This window comes from Rousettus aegyptiacus, unplaced genomic scaffold (assembly GCF_014176215.1).
Source record: "Rousettus aegyptiacus isolate mRouAeg1 unplaced genomic scaffold, mRouAeg1.p scaffold_m13_p_1, whole genome shotgun sequence".
Classification (NCBI taxonomy): Eukaryota; Metazoa; Chordata; class Mammalia; order Chiroptera; family Pteropodidae; genus Rousettus; species Rousettus aegyptiacus.
The window spans coordinates 101,914,669-101,934,775 of record NW_023416284.1 but is presented as its reverse complement, the minus strand read 5'-3'; the positions used below and the strand labels follow the sequence as shown (position 1 = coordinate 101,934,775).

The 20,107-nt window shown below is 43.6% G+C and overlaps 1 protein-coding gene across 2 annotated transcripts in view; it reads left to right on the top strand.

Moving 5' to 3' along the window:
• CLIC5 (chloride intracellular channel 5) overlaps positions 1–20,107 on the top strand; it is a 149,173-nt gene that overhangs the window by 97,729 nt on the left and 31,337 nt on the right. For both annotated transcript variants that reach the window (XM_016133054.2, XM_016133056.2), the window contains exons 2-4: positions 4,691–4,800; positions 8,713–8,838; positions 16,190–16,296. In XM_016133054.2, the coding sequence (XP_015988540.2) occupies positions 4,691–4,800; positions 8,713–8,838; positions 16,190–16,296 (343 nt within the window). The remainder of the gene's footprint in view (positions 1–4,690; positions 4,801–8,712; positions 8,839–16,189; positions 16,297–20,107) is intronic.

Sequence of the window (20,107 nt, the reverse complement as noted above, 5' to 3'; positions counted from 1 at the left end):
AGCATTTAGATCTCCACAACACAGTGAAACATTATTTTCCAAATGACGAATTTATGATGCCACAAAATCATTCAGGGGTAAAAGATCCATTCAAAGTGCAAGTTAGATGAATGGGTTTTCATGGAGCATAAGAATGTCATTGATAGAGTTTCAAATTCCTCCTATCAGTTGACTTTTAAGATACTACCACTTGTGAGTTTTGGTATGGTGTTAAAGAAAAATACCCACAGTTATCTGAAAGGATATTAAATTACTCCTCCCTTTTCCAACTGTATCTCCATGTAAGGCCAGAATTTCTTCATGTTCTCCAACCAATTTACTTACTAAATTTCTTTTAATAATATACAGTCCCTTTATATTATTAAAATATTTATGTTAACATGTAATGTGTGTATTATTATAATAATATTTAAATGAATAAAGATTTAAAATATTTGCAGCTTTAATTTATAACATAGCAAATATTGATAACTATAACCCACATAAAAAAAACCCTTTGCGATCCTTGACAATCTTTAAAGTCATACAAGGATTCTGAGGCTATCTAAATAAATCTCCATTAGCTACTTGAATTCACAAAATTGCAGGAAGTTTTAAACGCAATGACTGAGGTCAAGAGAGAGGTGACTGACTTACTGAAAGTCATACTACAAATTAGAGGCAGAGACAGACCTAAAACCATGATCTGCTTTTTCCTCAGGACACTCTTCAGAATGCCAACAGAATTTTGAGATACTCGAGCCATAAAAAGAGAGTAATATCACCTTTCCCCTCAACATGCATCTGCTCTACGAGACATTGAGCATCAACTAAGTTTCAGGCACTCGTGGTTGTCGCTGCTGAAGGCAAAGTCAATAAAACATGGCCTGTGTTTTGAGGGTAGACAAGTTCACTGTATAGATGGAGAAATCACATGAAAGGCAATGTCTCATACAATACAGTATAACTTACCAAGCATATAATATATAATGTATAATCATACAACCTATATAGTTACATCATGCTTTTATTATCACCACATGTAATATTGTATGCTATTCAATAGTTTGTTTTATTGTGACTTATAGTATATAATATAATATAATACATAATAGAGTATAACAGCGTAACTTATAATAAATACATTTACTGTATCTAGGGAATAGGAAGTACTTTGAGGTTGTAGTTGGCTGGCATTTGTGAGTCCATTAGGCCTATGGCAAAGCAGAATTGTGAACTTGAGGACTTTGTTATTAGCTGTACATCATTCTCCTTTTGGCCCTTTCCTGCTTGCTTAGTTTCCTAGGAGTGCCATAGCATATTACCATAAACTGGATGGCTTATAACAACAGAAATTTATTCTCTCAAAGTTCTGGAGTCTGGAAGTTTGAAATCAACATTTCAGCAGGTCCATGCTCTCTCCAAAATCTCTGGGGAAAAATCCTTTTCTTGTCCTCTAGGTTCTGGTATTTGCTGGCAATCCTTAGTGTTTCTCTGTAGATACATCACTCCAATCTCTGTCTCTGTCTTCATTTGAACATGCCCTTTGTTGTCTGTGTCCAAATTTGCACCTTATAAGGACACCAGTCATATTTAGGGCCCACTCTAACTCAATATGACTTCCTGTTAACTTGATTTCATTTGCAAAGACCTTATGTCCAAGTGAGGTTACTCTCACAGGTTCTAGGTGGACATGAATTTGAGGGGGACACAATTCAACCTAGTATACCACGTTTGTGCCTGTCTTCAGCCCCCATTGCTCGGAGCCTCTTTGGGCCAAAGTCCATCTGGATTTTCCCTCACACTTTTCAGGGCCGGAGGTCAAATCGAGCCCCACCTAATACTTCTTGGTTGATATTTCAAGTGATTGCCACAAACTCTTTCTGTTAAACCCATGAGTTTGCTAAGCAATGGACATACAGTTTCATTTAGGCAAGATGAATAAGCTCTGGCGATCTGCTGTACCACGTTGTACCTACAGTCAACAATAATGTATTATACACCTAAATGTTTGTTCAGAGAGTAGATGTCATGTTAAGTGATCTTTTCACAATAGAATAGAATAGAATAGAATAGAATAGAACAGAACAGAAAAGAAGCTGAAAGGATGCAAAGACAGTAAAGGTAAATGATAGCATCCTCACATATTATCTCTATTGTTACTTTGGCAATTTTTATTTACTAGGCCTAGAATCATAATTTACAACAATAAAGGAAGTATGGGGAACTATGAAAGCCACCACCCTCTCCATCTCTGACATGGCTGAATGCACATGGACTAAAAGTAGGATGTATTCACACATTTATAGCATCATCGTCTCTCAGTTTTGTGACCATGAGTGGACATGTTTCCTGTCTGGGCTTCAGGTTAAACTCTGGGCATGGCAGTTAGAGGCTCTGGGTCGAAAGCCACATCACCTGGGTTCAATCCTGGGACCTTTGGTCCAGTTATTTCCCCTCTCTGTGCCTCGGTTTTCACTTCGGTAATAAGGTGATGATATTTCACTGCTCATAGGAATGAGTTAATAACAATATAGACATTAGTTGGTATTATTAACAGTATTATTATGTGATTTTTTTTGTCCAGCTAATAATAATTCCAATATTTTACTAGCTCCTCCTTCAATTCTTTTATCACCTCCCTCCACCATCACCACCACGTCTACCAGATGTAAAACACATGTTAGAATATGAATGTGGCTTTTATTATTATTATTATTTTTTAATTCTCTTCTTGTCACTGACATTACAACCAACCCTGGGGAAAAGCTCCTTTGTCATGATGTCTTAAAGGACCAAGAACCAGGTACCTGTTGAGAGAGCACTTCCTAGAGAACTCACATCATAAACTCACGTTAGCTCCTAGTTATTATTACATTAATAGCTGCCTGTCTGAGTGCAGCTTTATCGGTAACTTTAGCTCTGTCGGCAGGAGTGGTGGCCACTTCGTGCCCTCCCGCCTTTCAGATTTTGTATAATGGAGCCCATGGTGTCTCAACTACTCAGAGGTACGTCTGTTTCTAGCACGGAGGAAAAGTGAGAACTGAATAGGGATGGGGCTCGTGGTGTCGTTAAGAGAGAGGTAAAATAACTGTAATTTCATAGCAATTACCTACTCCCAACACCGTTGCAGGCGCCAGTTTTCCATTGTAAACCTGAGCCTCTGCTGGGAGTGATTTGCAAGACAGAAATAAGCACCCAATTAGGCTCCCATGTATGAAAGAAGGCATCACTCCTCTCTATTCGGAGGCCAGAGCAAAACAAACCTCAAGGGGGAAGTAATGTGTTGAGCTTTGAGGATGCATTTTTTTCTTTTCTTTCAACAAAGAAAGAAAGAAGGAGGGAGGGAGGGAAGGAAGGAGGGAAGGAGGGAAGGAAGGAAGGAAGGAAGGAAGGAAGGAAGGAAGGAAGGAAGGAAGGAAGGGAAGGAAGGGAGAGAGAGGGAGAAAGAGAGAAAGAAAGAGAGAGAGAGAGAGAGAGAGAGAGAGAAAGAAAGAGAAAGAAGAAAGAAAGAAAGAAAGAAAGAAAGAAGAAAGAAAGAAAGAAAGAAAGAAAGAAAGAAAGAAAGAAAGAAGAAAGAAAGAAAACAAAAGAAAAAAAACTTAGCAAGTCCCCATTCCAGTATGCTGGTTAGCTTTACGAGTAAGCCTGGGGGCCTCCCCTCCCCCAGCCTCCCTGTCAGTGGAGATGGGTGTCAGGGCCACCAGATGAGGCCAAAGTTTCCAGGGGAGCCAATAGTAGACTAGAGCAAGTGGGTGATTTCTCCTTGTAAGTACCCTGTTGAGGGACAATAAAGTACTCAGTGGAAATAAAAGATCAGTTACTCGACCTTTCTGTTTGTTCGTGTGTTTGCTGAAAATGAATTCTTATAAAATTTGAGTCTCTGCAATCCACTTAGAAGTAAAGATAGACTTGCCTTGCAGATATTAAAAAAATAAAAACATAATACACGTTATTTTGAGGAGGGTACTGAGAAGGAGAAATGTAATGAGCCGAAGCTACCCAAGCCCTGTTTTCATTATTCATGTGTTCCTGTCTATTCCCCCTCTACCTAGAAGATCATCAGCTCCCTGAGTAAATCCATTTTTGAATCTCCTGTTTTCTCTAGTGTTTTGCACATAATCGATAGGCGATATGTCTTTATTCGGTAAAAGGATAATTTGAAATGAATGGTTTATTGACACCGAAGGTCAAGTAGTAGTCAGAATTAAGTTGGGTATTGATTAAAATCTTGAGTCAGCTGACCAGTGAGATATAGGGAGATGGGATCAAAGTCTGAAGTATTTGTACTCATGGAGTAAGGACCAAAGGGTAGAAGAGGGTAAACTACAGAGGAACATGTTGCGGTTATGTATAACCAAAGAAAAGCATTTCTAATTGTTAGAACTGCTTTGAGAGATATAAATTACTAGTTAGTGGAGATATTCATGCATAGACCAGACGATTACTTGGGGGTATAGCAGTTGGCGGTCCAGTACCATTGGTGTTACACTGTGTGATACTGAAGGCTGCTTTTTACCCAGAGATGCTAGGGTTCTATGGTTTCAGGAAGTTATGACTCTACATGATCGCCATGCTGGAAACTCATGTTAAGTTCAGCACCTATGCCTGTGCCAGGCATCGTCCTGCATAGACGTTAGGACAACAAGGATGTATTCTTCCCTGCTGACATGCACACACTGACTCAGGACTCTGATTCTCTTCGTTCTAGGCTGGAATTGATGGGGAAAGCATTGGCAACTGTCCCTTCTCTCAGCGTCTCTTCATGATACTCTGGCTGAAAGGAGTCGTGTTCAATGTCACCACTGTGGATCTGAAAAGGTAAAAGATGCTGTATTAGTGAGAAATACGTTTAGTTGCAGGAACAGAGAATCTTCCATGAGGGAGGGCGAGATCCTTCCCAGGGCTCCAAGGGGCCTCCTGCTCACACCTTGTTGACCAGACACCTACTTACAAGAGAGACCTCAGAAGCCAGCATCTCATTTGGGGCCGAATGCTTCACTGCTTCGATTAGCATGGAAAAGAGGAGGGAATGGACACTGGGTATGTGGTCGAGAGTGTCTGGCACAGAGATGCACATGGACATCTAAAATTCAGAAGTTAGCCCTTTTAGTAGTTCTGGTGCTGCCATCCTCAGGGGCTCCAGCAGGACCTCAGGACAAGAGTCTGAGTTTTCAGGGAGTGGGATCCAGGCCATTTCCCCTGTTCCATTCCCATCTTTAGAGTTCTTTAGTGTGAAAGCTCTGGATTCCAGGCAGGGGAGTTAGTCGTGTTCTCTTTTTTAAGTGCAGTTTTAATGCCTATCACAAATGTCAGGCATCATTCACTATCAGGAACCACACTCTTTTCAGTCTTTTCTTCTGTTTCTTCTCTACCGCCTGTGCTTTACATGCGGAACAGCTCAGGGCTCACTCCCTGAGTGTTCATTGTCTGCTTTTACCTTCTTATCTGGTAAGCTTAGCATGTTCTCCCGGTTAATCTTTATGTAAATTATCCTATACCAAGAATCCTTCTATCTGCTAGATATTTCCACTTGAATATTCTATTGTCATTTAAAAATATATGTCGAAAATTGTATCTGTTATTTTTCCTTTTAGTCTGCCTCCCCTCCTGAGTTCCTTTGTTCTTCCATGTCTAGGCACTGAAACGTTTCCAGCTCCTTTCTCTTTCTACCTACGTTGTCATTCAGTCACCAGAGCAGGGCATTCTCCCGCTGTGCTCTCTCTTACCTCCAAGCTCTCTTGTCCAATCTCACAGCCCACACTTGGTTCAGTCCTCACTCCTGCCAGCTTCATTGTTTCTTTGTTCTTCAAATGGTCAGTCTTTATCCCTCCCAGTCCTTCTAGCGCTTGCGCTCTCTCTCTGTCTCTCTGTCTCTCTCTCTCTCTCTCTCTCTCTCTCTCTCTTTCCCTCCCTCCCTCTCTCTCTCTCTTATCCTTTATATTGTCATGAGGTTATTCTTCCTAAAACGATCCTTTCATCATGGGCTTCCCCTTGCTCAGAACACTTCCTGATACTTCCCGCTGCCTGTGGAATAATTTTATCCACAGTCTTCCTTTGTCCGTCTTTTCCTTGGTTCTTCCCAACATTCTCTCCCAACACTTCTCCATGACTAATTGGCCTCTCTCTGTCAGGTTGGCCTACCTTCCGCCACCCTCGTTCCTTTAGCCTCCAGCCTTTGGTTTCACGGGGGCTGTCCCCACCTTCCCGATTGGACAGATTGTGCCGTGCGGCTTCAGCCTCCTCCCCTGGAAGCTGCCCGCTCCCACCCCTCCACTCTCAGATCCATTCATCACTCCAAACCCCCTCCGGACTCACCCGGCACCTATTGTGCCTGTTGCCTGGCAACATCATTTAGTATTTCACCAAGTTAGAGTATCTATGATTCCGACACTTTGTAACTGCTGAGGGCTTTCTCATAAAAAAAAAAAAAAATCACAGAACATAGGACTTCTTCATTTTATTTAAGGAAACTAAGACAGACATATTTAAATGACTTGCCCAAGATGCCATCTAGAATTGGAGGAGCTGCTTCTCAAAGCCCAGTTGTTTGGCTTGAATACCATGCTCTTCAGAACACATCAGTTATGAAGTCTTCTGAATGAGACCTTTAAGTTCCTCATGGAGGGGTTGGGATCATGTTTTAAGTTTCCTTCTATCCGTCACAGCAGCCGATTCATTCAGGTCTCCAGCTATTATCTGTCAATGAAATGAAAACACATCTGCTGTGAAATTATTATCTGTGGCAGCTAAAGAGAGCAGGTCTTTGGATTATCATCAATGAAAGTGAACTCACAAGTTTCCCAGAGCTCAGAAGGGTAGAGGGAGCCACCCCAGCATTCCTCAGATGCTTATGCAGCTCCTTCATATGCGTTATCACATCTGATCCTGCCAACACCCTTCATGGTAGGACAGCCAAGTACAACTTCAGTTTCTAGATAAGGAAACTTTCTTACTATTAAAAAAAAAAAGAAAGAAAGAAAGAGAAAAGAAGAGAAAGAGAAAGAATGAATATATGTGTGTGTGTATATATATATGTGTGTATATATTAAAGAGTTAAGGAATTTTTTTATAATGAAATTTAACAATTTCTAAGAAAATTGATTTCTCATCCTGGCACCACCATTTATTGGCTGCATGGCCTTGAACAGTTACTTCACCTTTCTGAGTCTCAGTCTCGTCTGTTCAATGTATAAGGTCATTGTGAGGAGTTGGTGGGCAGGGCACGTAAAGCATTTGCATGCAGTGCTGGGCCTGCCTCACAGCAAGAGCTCCACACATATTGGCTGTTCTTAGCAGCATTCCTGCCCTCATGGAGCTGGCAGTCAGTCAGGTAAAGAGGACTGATACACGTTAAATAATTCAGAAATTTGACTTGGCAACACGTAGTTGAATACTAAGTGTATAATTTCAACTATAAATGCTGAAGAGGGATAATGAAGAGGGGAGGCTGCAACTGACCAGCACCCCACAACCACGTCCAGCAGAGCTTCATCAGCTGTGGGCAGTACTTCCCAAGGGTGCCAGACTCCAGAGGCCGTTGTTCTCTCAAGTCCGAGAAAAAAATAATAATTTCTATATAGTTAAGCCACAGAGAGGTAATTGCTGAAAGATAAAATCCGTGTAGATTTCTCCTCCCAGCTGAGAACCCAAGCACTGCTGTCTTGTGTCAGCTCTAAAACCCAGGAGAAGGTAAAGAATGTCCTTTCATTGTCTAAAATGAGGGACACCCACAAAGTAAACAAAGGGACTAAGTAAATTAGATTTTAAAAGTACTTTCAGTCTCAATTGTCTAAGGAGTTCCAAGTGCCACACAATGTAGCTGGATAGTATGTATGTTTGGGGAATGATATGGGAGTAGCACTGTAATTGAAATTCTTCTCTTCCCCTCCCAAACTGATTACTGCAGGAATTTGTTTCATTATAGACTCCCCTTCTCACTTTGTTTACTTTTTTTTCCATTCCTGCATCTAATGTTTTCCACTCCCGACTCCCACAAGAAGTGCCGTATTCTCAGAGAAAGCATTCGGGGTGAATCTGGTGTTCCAGCTCGTTTCGCAGAAGTCTCCATCGTTTATTCCTTCTCTTTCTCTTTTCTCAGCCTGACCCTCTCCCTTCACATCTCCCCCAGTCTGCCAACGCCTCTTCCTCTCACTTTGCTCCATCCTTGCTCTTGCATTCTGACCCACTGGTGGAAGCGCAGAGGCACACAAGTGGGCATGAACAGGGCCCCATGTCACATACGAGGTCCCTTTCCTTCCTGTTGCACATACCCTTAACGATGCAGAAGATATTCCTTAGTATAAAAGCATGATGGTTGAATCCATTAATATTTAAAATTTGGAATTCTGTATAGTGCATTTTTGTTAAGCCAATTAGTGAAGGAACATTTCAAAGCAAAGCCCAACCTCTGCCCTGGGTATTGAAAACTTGGCACTAATTTAGATAGTCACCTGTCATTACTCTCCATTTTTTTAAATAGTTCTAGGCTGCTACTCTTGACTTACTGCTCTCTCGCTGACTTCCATGAGACAGACTTCCTGTGTCATACCACATCCCTTCAGAACCTTGTCCAACGCCCCCTACCCTACGCCCTGCCCCACACTATAAGTCTGGTTTTGCTGACAGGCATATTGGACAGCTCAGGGTGTCTAATTTACAGTAAGTCCCAAGTGTCCCTAAATGTGAAGTGTCCTGGTGTAAGCCACCACCTGAATCTTGCTCTCTCTACAGAAAGCCAGCTGACCTGCACAACCTAGCCCCTGGCACCCATCCGCCCTTCCTGACTTTCAACGGGGATGTGAAGACAGATGTCAACAAGATCGAGGAGTTCCTGGAGGAGACTTTGACCCCTGAAAAGTAATGAGCTGCTTATTTCCGGAGCTAACGACAGGGAGGGGTCCATGCTGGAACCAAAACGGCACAGCGTTAGGTTTGAGGTGGCAGATTTCCAAAGGAGCCTCACTGATTATGAGCATAGGATTCCTCTTTCCAAAGAGAGAGTCTCAGATGCCCCTGGCTGCCTTTCTGTCCCTTGTGACGTGGGGAAGATGGCTCCCTCCTAAACAGAGCAACTTTAGAAGCTTTGGGAAGGTTACCACTCCTCCACCCCCTGGAAGAAGTTGTCTCTCTAGTTCATTTGGCCTGGAGGACCCCCAAGGGAGGGTCTGGAAGACCCCCAAGTGAGGGCAAAGGCTCCTCATTTTAGAACAAGAGTGGTAAGGCTGATGAAAGGAAAATAAGCCAGGAGAGAGGTAACCCCATGACTTAAAACCACACCAAGGTATGAATAAGAGTCGTAAATCTGACCACGTCTAATCTGAGCTCATAATTAAGCATGAAGAATCTGATTGAAAACAGCTCCTCTTCTGAAAATGAGCACAGGGGAGGGAGAAACCAGAGGGCTGTCGGTTTCTGTTGAGTAAATGCTGCTCCTGGTGGAAAATAGGAATAAAGAGAAGGCAGATGAATTCTGAAAGCAACTGGAAGCTAAACTTGTTCATTATACTGTATTATAATCGTGGATTAAAACAATTACAAAAGTTTTTAAAAAAACAATATCACATATAGAATAAGGCATGAATGGACTTTATCCTATACGGTCGCTGCAGAAAAGTTCTAAGCAAAGGTGCTAGAGAGTCAGTGTTCAGGCTTACTTTGCAGGGAGGAGGAGGATGGGGAGGATGTGGATGGGAGAGCTGGAGGTGGAGAATTCAGTTAGGAGGGGCCAGTCGGTGGCAGTCCAGGCAAGACGGGAGTGTTGAGCAAAGGCGTGACAGTGAAATTGGGAGAAAGGGTAGGAAGGATTCAGGATGTACTCCGCAGGTAAGATAAGTGGGACTTTACTGAAAACTATCATTGTGCGTTTGCTTTAAAGTTTTATTTATTTATCAATGCTTTTATATCACGTTCACTTTGTGTACCCCAGGAAATAGGAGAGACTCATTCTATAGTTGGAGAAATTGAGGCATGGAGAGAATGAGTAACTTACCCAAGATTACACATGTGGAACATCATTGTTAAGTTAAAACTTCTAGTCCTGCTCTGATAGGACTTGAACAAATAATCTTTGTCACTCGCATGAGGACAATTAATTTTTCCACTAATTGTAAGAAGCTGCCTCAAGCTCAATGGAAGCAGCTGAGTGTAGATTACAAATATGTACATTAAATAAACACCCAGCTCAGCCATACACATCTCTGAACTGGACACTAGCCACTTTGCTGAATGGCCCGAGGTGACTCAGGAGGCTCTATCTTTCTCCCTTGGGACTTGACCTCATTGTTGGCACTATTTTTGTTTGTTTGTTTGTTTTGTTTTTGTTTTTGTTTTTCAGAAATAATGTAAAATTGAAGCAGTGAGGAACACGATGTCCCTTGTGGTCCTTTGGCTAGCCAGTGGATAGGGACATGCAGGGGCCAGGCTGAGCCCAGTGGCCTGGGGTCCACTCTTAGTACTTCTAGTGATGGGCTATGATCCCTTGAACCAGTTTCTTCTCTGCTCACAGCATCATTTCCCTCCTCTGTGAAAGGGTCACCCCAGAGCCCTTTTTGCTCTCAGATTCTTCATGACCACTTTAGCCAGGCTCCTTCCACCTTCGACCCAGCTGTGCCTTTCCCGGCTGTTTCTCTGACTCAGAAGTCTCCAGTCTACATCCGCAATAGGACCAAGGGGGTCCATGAGACCCCCAGAATTGTATGCCCCACAGGTGCAGGTACATTCTTCCAGAAGAGGGTCATCATCATATTCATTATAATTTCATCAGATTCTGGGAAGTTTCCAAATAAAGCTAAGCAGTGTTGGATGCAGATGCTTTCTTCTCTCCTCTTCATCTACCCACATTACCTGTCCTGAGCTCTGCTTCCTCTGGTCTGGGTCCTTTTCTGGACTGAAGTTTTGTGTATGAGGTTTTACTAAGTGCAGTCCTGCCATGTCAGTGACCCAACAGTCCACCACACCCAGGTAGCAGAACCTTGGACCTGTTGCAATGCACAACTTTGGGAGGCTGCCAAGGCTGAGGCCCAAGTGAGGAGGCCACCCACAATTCCAGAGCATGCAGGAGTGTCCCTTAGATACCCACACATGGGTCAGACTGGGGCAGGTACCATAATTACCTCCTGGTAAATGTCACCCAGCCAGCGTCTCAGTCCCACAAAGGGAATCCCACTGTTCTGCCTGCAACAAGCTGCCAGCTCCTGCTGGCTTCCATCTGAGGAGCTGGCTTCCATCTGATGCATGATGGGAGGTTGGGTGGCTTGAGCCCTGAGGTCCCTGGAGGAGTATAGCCCGAGCTTCTGGTTCTCTAGGGGGCAGCAAAAAGCCCCATAACTGTTCAGTGAGCTCTGGTCAGCCATGTGTTTCTCATCACACTGCTGTTTGTAAAAGCTGCCAGAGAGCCAAGAAATTGTGGGAGCCTTTTTCCCCTTGGCTTTATTTTTTAAAGGAAAAAACCACATACGCACACTCCAACATCTTTTTTTTTTTTTTAAATCACATTTGGTCCCACAAAATGTTGATGTCAAAATGAGGAATCCAGGGAGTCTCAAGTAGTTTCTACATAAGACTAACTTCGATCTACCCCTCTGCTTAGATGGACCCAGTTAATGCTCAACAGGGAAGTGTTGGTATTAGTGTTGAGACTTGCTGGCCCTTTACCTTGCATCTCCATGGAATGGTCAGAGTTAATAGGATTCAGAACTGAAAGTCAGAAGACCTAACTGGCCACATTTCTACAGTGTTTGTCATATATCATTGGGCAAGCCTCTCTCCCACTCAGTTCCGCCTCATTTCCTCATACCTAAAATGTAGGGGCGAAACTATCATCTCTAAGATGCTTTTCAGCAGTAGTTCTATAATCCCATGAGTTTTTCACAGGACTTTTTCAAAGCTAGTTGTTACTTAAAATAATCCTAGTGTATAGATGCTATGATACAAATTCAGTGAGGAGTGGGTAAACCGGTAAAGTCTGGTTACATGGCATGTTATTGAATCAGTCAAGCAAGTATTGAGTATTAACAGAGTTCAGAACACTGCCAGATTCAGAAGACACTTTGAATTCATTATTTGAAAAAATGTTTACAGATATCTCAAGACAGTAAAAACCAAGACTATTCTTCTAACCCTCTGAGAGGTGGAGAAGCAGCCTCAGCACTAACGACAGGATGGCGTGGTAGCTGAGAGTATGGACTTTGGAGTAAGAGTGACAGGTTTAATCTATGCCACTAGGTTGTGCTATATATACTGCAGTAATAAATAGCCACAAAATCTCAGAAGTTTAACAGCGAATGTGTTTATTTTTCACTCATGCAACTTCTGAGTGGATAGTGTGACCCTCTTCCAACTTGTAGCTCTTGGAACACATTTCCTCCAAGGCTCCTTCGTCAAAGAGAGAGCAAGAAGGATCATGCAAAATGGTTTTAAGGGCCAGGGCTATGAATGATTGTATCACTTCCACTCCCATCATATTGGCCATAATCTAGTCACGTGACCCCAACCTAACTGAGGGAGAAGTTGGGACATGCAGAGAATCACATGGATATTTGATGAGCATAAGTGGTCTCTGCTGCAAGTAAATTACTTACAACTTCTCTAAACTTTAATTCCCACATCTATAAAATGATGACCATAATATTGCTCTTGAGGAGCTACATAGAAGATAATACTGCTTAGTTTAGTACCTGACATAGAGTAAGAACTCCTTAAATGGCAGCTTGACAAGTTAGGAAAAGAGATCAGTGCCTCTTTTGTGCCTGTCCCGCAGATGCAATGATAATGACAATTGGTGAGCTTAGGTCTTACAACCACAGATCCCAATGAATTCCTTTTAATGAATAAGCCAGACCTGGTCCACTTGCAAGGATCATTTGCTTAAGTAGCAGGCGGGACAAAGAAAGCACGCAGTCAAGGATCAGAAGAGACAGAAGCATTAACCTGCTTCTCAAGTGAGAATTTGAAGTGAGGAAGCAGGAATAAGAAGGGACAGTCCTTGCCCTATTCAGCTCATTAGAAAAAGGAGGGTCAACACTCAAGCTGCCAGGTATTAGCAAAGGTCACTCCATGAGGACAGGAGGACTGATTCTCTTTTTCTCCAATATATCCCCAACTCCAGGGACATGCCTGGCCTCCGGTAGGTCCTTACCTCATGTTGATTTAATTTCATGGAGTCCTTTTGTTCAGTGACACGGTGGTCTGTGACTAGTCAATGAGAAGTCAGTTGGGACTCTGAGCCAGTTAGACCACTTTCCTTTGCAATCACACACACACACACACACACACACACACACACACACACATTGTGACTATTTACAAAAAAATATTGTTTTCGATGAGGGGCAAACTGTTTTACTTCTCAGAATGAAGCTTAAGTGCGTGTCTAAGATGAATGCATTTGAAATAAGAGATCTTAAAATCAGAGTGGGGAGAAATTTTCATTAGTTAGAGCTGAAATCGGTAAACTTTTCTGTAAAGAGCCATATAATAAGTATGTTTGGCTTTGTGGGCAATATAGTCTCTGTCCCAGCTCCACTTATGTAGAGCGAAATCAGCCATAGATGATTCGTAAGAGAATGGGCATGGCTGTGTTCCAATAAAATTTTATTTATGAATATTGAAATTTGAATTTCATATTGCTTTCACATATCACAAGATAATATCCTTCTTTCAATTTTGTTTCAATCTTTTAAAAGTCTAAAAACTATTCTTAGCTCCTGAGAGGTACATAAATAGATGTTGGGCTGTATTTGGCCCATGGGCCATAGATCGCTAACATCCAACTTAGAGATATTCCTAGACTGCATCACAATGTCATTTCAACGATGTTTCTGGGAATGCAACACTCTCTGCTAGCCTTTCGGAGAAAGAGAATGTACTCTGTAGCCTGCTTATTGCATATTGAAACTATAGCATAAACATGGAGCTAAAATAAGTGCACTTAACATCCTGTACAGCAACCTTCCCAAATCTAGTTACCAGAATCTGTGAGATAAATATTTGAAGATGTGCTTCTCACAAGGATAAACTGCAAATGGGACATTAAGCCATACAATAAAAAGTGAGTCAATGCTTAGAAAACAGGATAGAACTGCCAGGGTCTCCATCAACACACAGCCGTTTGTTATCCGTCTTGGATCTGGTACCATCAATCATGTTTGGCTCACACTGATCATGAAGAAATGGTCAGATTATTGGAAGTCTGGTCTAATGATGGTATAAAGAAGAAAAAAAAGTAAAAATGCATTTTCCCAGCCCTTCTCTCTTTACATTATTACCTTTACAAATAATAATAATAATTAATAATAATTAAGGCGATCAATTCTAAGAGCATGCCAGATTCCATATGAGAAGGCCAAAATAGAGAAGGATAATCCTAAATTCTCAGGTCTTGGAAGATTACCTAGCATTTGCAGGCAACCTTGCTTAGTGCTCCAGTCAGAGCAGATGAATTTGGTAATTCTCAGTATACGCAGGAAGACTTGTGATGAACCTTTGCGGAGCGCCCCCTCCTGGTGGATAGAGAGAGTTCATCCATGGTGCTCAGCCAAGCTCCAGCAAGGGTTTTGGGGCTTTGTGGGTAAAACAGCAGAATCGATGAGAGGCCACAGGACATGGAACCTAAGAGCTGGGCTTCCAAAGTGAAACTGCCTGGGTCGGAAGCCTGGCTCTGCTATCTAGTCCCGTGGCCTTAGACAAATCGCTTAACTTCTCTATGCCTCCTTTTCTTTTCATGTGGGAAACGAGGCTAATACCAGTACCAATAGAATTGTGAGGAGTACGTGATGGATACATGTAAAGGGGTTAGGAGAGTGCCTGGAACATAGTAGGCATTGGATACAAGTTAGCCTTTGCTGAAATCAGAGAAGCGGTGTGATGGCGTGGGGAGAACGCTGACGGGAAACCGGGTTCTCATGGTCCCTCCGCTGTTTGCTACCCGTGGGCCCTTAAATAGGCATTTAACCTTTCTGGCCTCCAATTGCTTTCCCTATGAAATGAAGACCATAATGTCTTCTGTACCTGCTGGATGGCGGAGCGCTGGACCCAGTGATTTTCTGAGTTCTCATCTGAAATTAAACAGCCACCTAAAGTCACCTGAGAGTGGACAGTCCTAGATAATGGGCCAGTTGAGAAGCAAAAAAATTTAAAAAATGACAAATAATTTTTAAAGCCTTTTAGTTCAAATTATTTAAAACATTAAATAAGAATTTTTTTTTTTTTTTTTTTTTTTTGCCTTTTAAAGCAACAAACGGCTTACAAGTTGATAGCTACTTACCCAGAGATCACAAAGGTGCGGTGCACATAATTGATAATAATGATAAGTAAGCAATTGTCTTTCATCTCCTCCTACCCCTGCCTGACCATATACATAAAATGTTTGTGAAATGATACTTTTTAAAAAATTAGAAATGCTCCTTTTGCTGGTGCAAGTGGGGTCAAAGCCATGGATACCCACGGTGCAAGTTTACGTCATTCGTTCTCTAGTTCTATTGTTTCAGTGGTAAACAGTCCGAACCCCAGTTTGCCTCTTGTAGTCTTCTGGTTTCAGAATGAAAGAATGTGCAAGGGAGAGGGGCTGGATCATTGCAAATCTGTATCTATGCCTGGAAACAAAGCAGTTGAAAATACTTGTCCTGTTGATGAAGCCTGGTGGTTTCTGTATCTTATTACTGCACACAAATAAGGAGTGTGCAAAGGATCTTTCAGAAGAGGACCACAGTATCCTCCCTTTCAAGAAATGATTTCGAGGCCTCAGTGCCAAGGTGCCTAGCATCTCCTTGCTCCAAGAATAGCTCCATGCGGCTAGAATATAACCACAGGCCTGGCAGTGGATAGTTATTTGAATGTGGGTTGGGGAAATGTCAGAGACCTCACCTGATACAGAAACAAGCTTGTTCAGGATTTCGATTAGGGCCTTTTCTTTGGAGCATCATCGTTGGTAGTTTCAGAAAGTGGACACAGCCTAGGCCCTCTGAATGGCATTCTGGTTCCTTGCCCACAGACTGTGTCCCCGAGGCAGCCCCCCTTACCTCACCTGCCTCTTTTTCTCTATTGGTGAACTAGGGCTGAGAGGCCACCTTCTCTATAGGATGAGTGTAAAAACCCCAAAAGATTTGTAGATCCAGCTAGAAATAGAAGTGTTGCTTGTCTCGATGGGAACAGATGTTCCTTAAAGGAACTCCAAGTTCTCACTGATCTTACACCATGTCTTCCATCCCAGGTACCCCAAACTGGCTGCGAAACACCGGGGATCCAACACAGCAGGCATCGACATCTTCTCCAAGTTCTCTGCCTACATCAAAAACACGAAACAGCAAAACAATGCTGGTGAGTGACTCCCTGCCACCCAGAGCCCCTGGAAGTCCTGTCCCCAGCTGAGGGCATCTCGGACACTGGGGTCAGAGAAGCACCTGAGAGCAATGCTGCTTGTTATTCGCCTACCTCGCATCCCTCTTGACACAGGGGAGGGGGTTCTAGAGCCTGCTCTTTTGGGCTAGTGCAGGAGGAAAGGCCGGTGGGAGGGAAGGATGCAATGCAGTGTGTGTTCTGAGCCCACCTTAGCGCACGCGCGGCATGATGCCCTGCACAGAAGGCTTCCACGTCCACGCACTACAGTCCTCGTGTCCCAAATTCATGACCCTGCCTGTCTTCTCAGGAAGTCCTGGTTGGAACAACACATCCCAGCTTCCTTTCGGTCCCCCAAAGACGTCTCGGGGTTATCCAGCAGTCATGGTGGGACAGTGCAGTCACCACAGTGGTGAATGCTGATGAGGGGCCTGGCCCTCTGCGTTCTCCCTGCTTCAAGTGCAGAGGGTGCTAGGGAAGCGATTTCTCAAAGCCCCGCTCTTTCTCCATCTGACTTTGGCTACAGAGCTCAGGACTTGGTTCTCTTGCGGTGCCTTCTCAGAGGGCTTTGAGCACCTCATTTAAGCTCACAGCATCTTTACCCTCTCATTTGGCATTGTCCTTTAAGAATTAGCTAAAGCAATTTGAATAGAACCGTCAAACTGAGCAGCGGGGCTTCAGGAATACTTGGAGAACTGTTAGGCCCTAGTGAAGAAAAGAAAGAATGATGAGAAAGTCTGCTTACCCTCTGAATGAGACAGCCTTACAGGCTGGAGCCTAGAGGCCAGCACAGAGCCAAACAAAGTAAGCTCTTCATGAATCTTTACGAATGAACGATTGAATGAATGAATGAATTTGGACAATCAGATAAACACACAATGGACCAGAACAAGGTGGTATGTGCTGGATGCTCCAGGTCAGAGGAGAAAGGCAGCTCTTTAGACCAAGGTGGCCAGGAAAAGTAGCCATGCATGAGATGAAAGAGAAGAAACTTTGAGGCACAGAGCTGGTGCAATGGGAAGTAACTAATTTAGTAGCAGTTACTGAGGACATGGATTGTGCCAGACACAGAACTAGGTTCTAGAAAAAGAACTGGAAAGACACTCCCATTTTTCGAGGCCTGGCTGATGCAGAAGAAAAGGCTTAAATTCACAAAAAAATCAAATAATAAGAGATGAATGATGGTTAATCAAAGACAGTCTGAAGACTGATTGACTGCTATGTGAAAGGGTAAAACAGCATGTGCTGAAGGTGTGCAGAGCAGCAAGAATTTACCTTCATTGCCTTTGAGAAAGCTGCTCGAAGGAGTTTCAGCTGGGTCATAAAGGTTAAAGGGGAGTCAGCTGGCTGGAAACGCCATGCGGATGTGGGGAGGGTGGGGAAAAACCAGCAACAGAGCCTGGGGGAAGGGACCAGAGCCTGCAGTGCCAGCCTGGGAAGCTGGATTTTATCCCGGGGGCAATGGCAGCCACTCAAGGTGTGTGAGGACGCACTATAAGGGGAGTGGCCTTTCCTAGTTTGAGTTCTGGCAATGCATTGAAAACTAAAATAAAACTTTGTTGAAAGAATGAGCAAATGGATGAAAGGCTTGGGTGTTAGGTTTAGTTCTGCCATTAACTTACCGTATACACTCTGGCAAGTCATTAACCGATCTAAGCCTCAGGTTCTTTACCTATAAAAATAACATAATGATATCAGAATAAATTATTCTTTTGGCAAAAAGAAAAAAAAGAAAAAGAAAAGAGAGAGAGAGAGAGTGGCCTTTTAGGGACCAGAAGGAGGGCGAGGAAAATATTTTTTAAATGTACGGTGCCCCTGCTTTCTTGCGTTTGGACTCTGGTAGTGTCCCCACAAATCCACACCCACCCAGCACCTCAGAATGTGGCTTTATTAGAAATAGGGTCTATACAGATGTAATTAGTTAAGGGTCTTGCAATGAGGTCACCCTGGATTTAGTGTGATCCCTAAATCCAATGACTAGTTCCTTATAAGAAAAGGCGAGGACGCAGAGACGTAAGAGAGGAGGCCATGAGAAGACAGAACTGAGGCTGGGGTGCTGCAGTCAAGGACCCCTTGGGGCTAGCAGCAGCTGAAAGAGGCAAGAAAGCCTTCCCCTCCAGAGCCTGCGGAGGGAGCGTGGCCCTGCTCACACCTTGACTTTGGACTTCTGGTTTCCAAAACTATGAGAGAATAGATTTCTGTGGTTTTAGTTCGTGGTACTTTGCTGCGGCAGCCCTGGGAAACAAATGCAGCCCCTCACAGGCAGCAGTTGGAAGGACGGTCATTGCCACCATCCTGGCTCAGGACTCAGAGGCAAATGAGAGGACCAGGGCTTGTCCTCACCTCCCCCCAGTTCCCGCAGAGCTGGCTCTCACTCCTAGTTTTCAGATTCCATATCCAGCGTCTTTTCCTCTCAGCCACAAATATCTTCCTTCATACTTGTCAGAGCCCCCTCAGAAAGTTTATCTCATCTGAGCCTTCTAGACTTTTCAAGTTATAAACTGTATTTACATATTACCCATACTTACATTCTATCCCCAAAGCCAAAGCTACAGTTTCCACTGAACATCACGTATCAGTTTCTCATAAACTCAACTGCACTCTCCAACTTTCATTGTTTCTGCTTCTTCTGTTTCACCCTGTTTTTCTCTGTGCTGGGTTTTACCCTTTTGACTCCTTCTCCCCCTAACTCATTTGCACATTTTGAAGCTCCCCCATTTCTGCTTTCCCAGAGCCAACCCCCCAGATCATAGTCCTTGGGGTTTCTCCTGTCCTGCCTTCTAACAAGACACCCCAAATTCTTCCTTCATTGTAACCATTGTAACTATAGCTTGCCCACTCCCCTCCCTTCCCCTTTGCTTTTCCTTCCCCTGAACCCATAATCCCCATTTATAGTCAACTGGGTTCAAAAGTTCTCCTGCAGAGAGCAGGGCCACGGCCCCACCCCACACAGCCGCTTCCCCACTTTCCAGAGAGACTGTCTGCACCTCATCTCTGTCCCGCTTTAGCTCTGTACTGGGAGTGGAGGGAGGCCTCTCACAGTTCTCTGCAAAGGGATGGGCATTACGCGCCCCCTCCCCACTTCCTTTGGCATGCCTTCCAGTACTTTCCCCCTATTTGTCCCTCTGAATCTTCAGCTCTGCTTCTATTTCTGCAATGTCCTTTCTGCAGATTGTCTCTTTTGTGCTTTTAATTTTTTTTCTTTTGAGTGGAGCCCTCCTTCCTTCTCCACCTAACGTCCCCAGCCCCCATGCATACGCTGGCTGTGGCTGTGATTTTTTCCTGCCCTCTCCAAGTCAGAGCACGACAAAACCCAGCACTGAGATGTGGTTCCGCGTGGTGCCTCATCTCTCCACTCCCGTGGTAGGCACACGAATCGCCATCCCCTGCTGTTCCACAAAAGTCCCCAGCTACCAGAACCAGACCCCATCCTGGGGGGCCGTCTATTGCGATCACACAGGAAAGTTGTCCGTTACTGTGTCCATTCAGTCATCCCTTCACTCACTCAACAAACACAGAGTGGCTACAAATCTGAGCTGATGTTTGAATTAGGGCATTTCTTGTGTGCCAAGGACTGTGCTAGGTTCTAGAGATGTCAAGACAAATGAGACGAAGTCATTGTCCATGATGAACTAACTGGGGACAGTGAAACATGTACACAGGCAGTTACTGGCTCGGCTTGAATTCCAGATCTGCCAACTCCTAGTTGTACGGCTTTGCCCAAGAGACTTATTCTCTCTGAGCCTCTACTTTAGCATCTGTAAGATATACTTAATAAGACCTCCAATTTCTT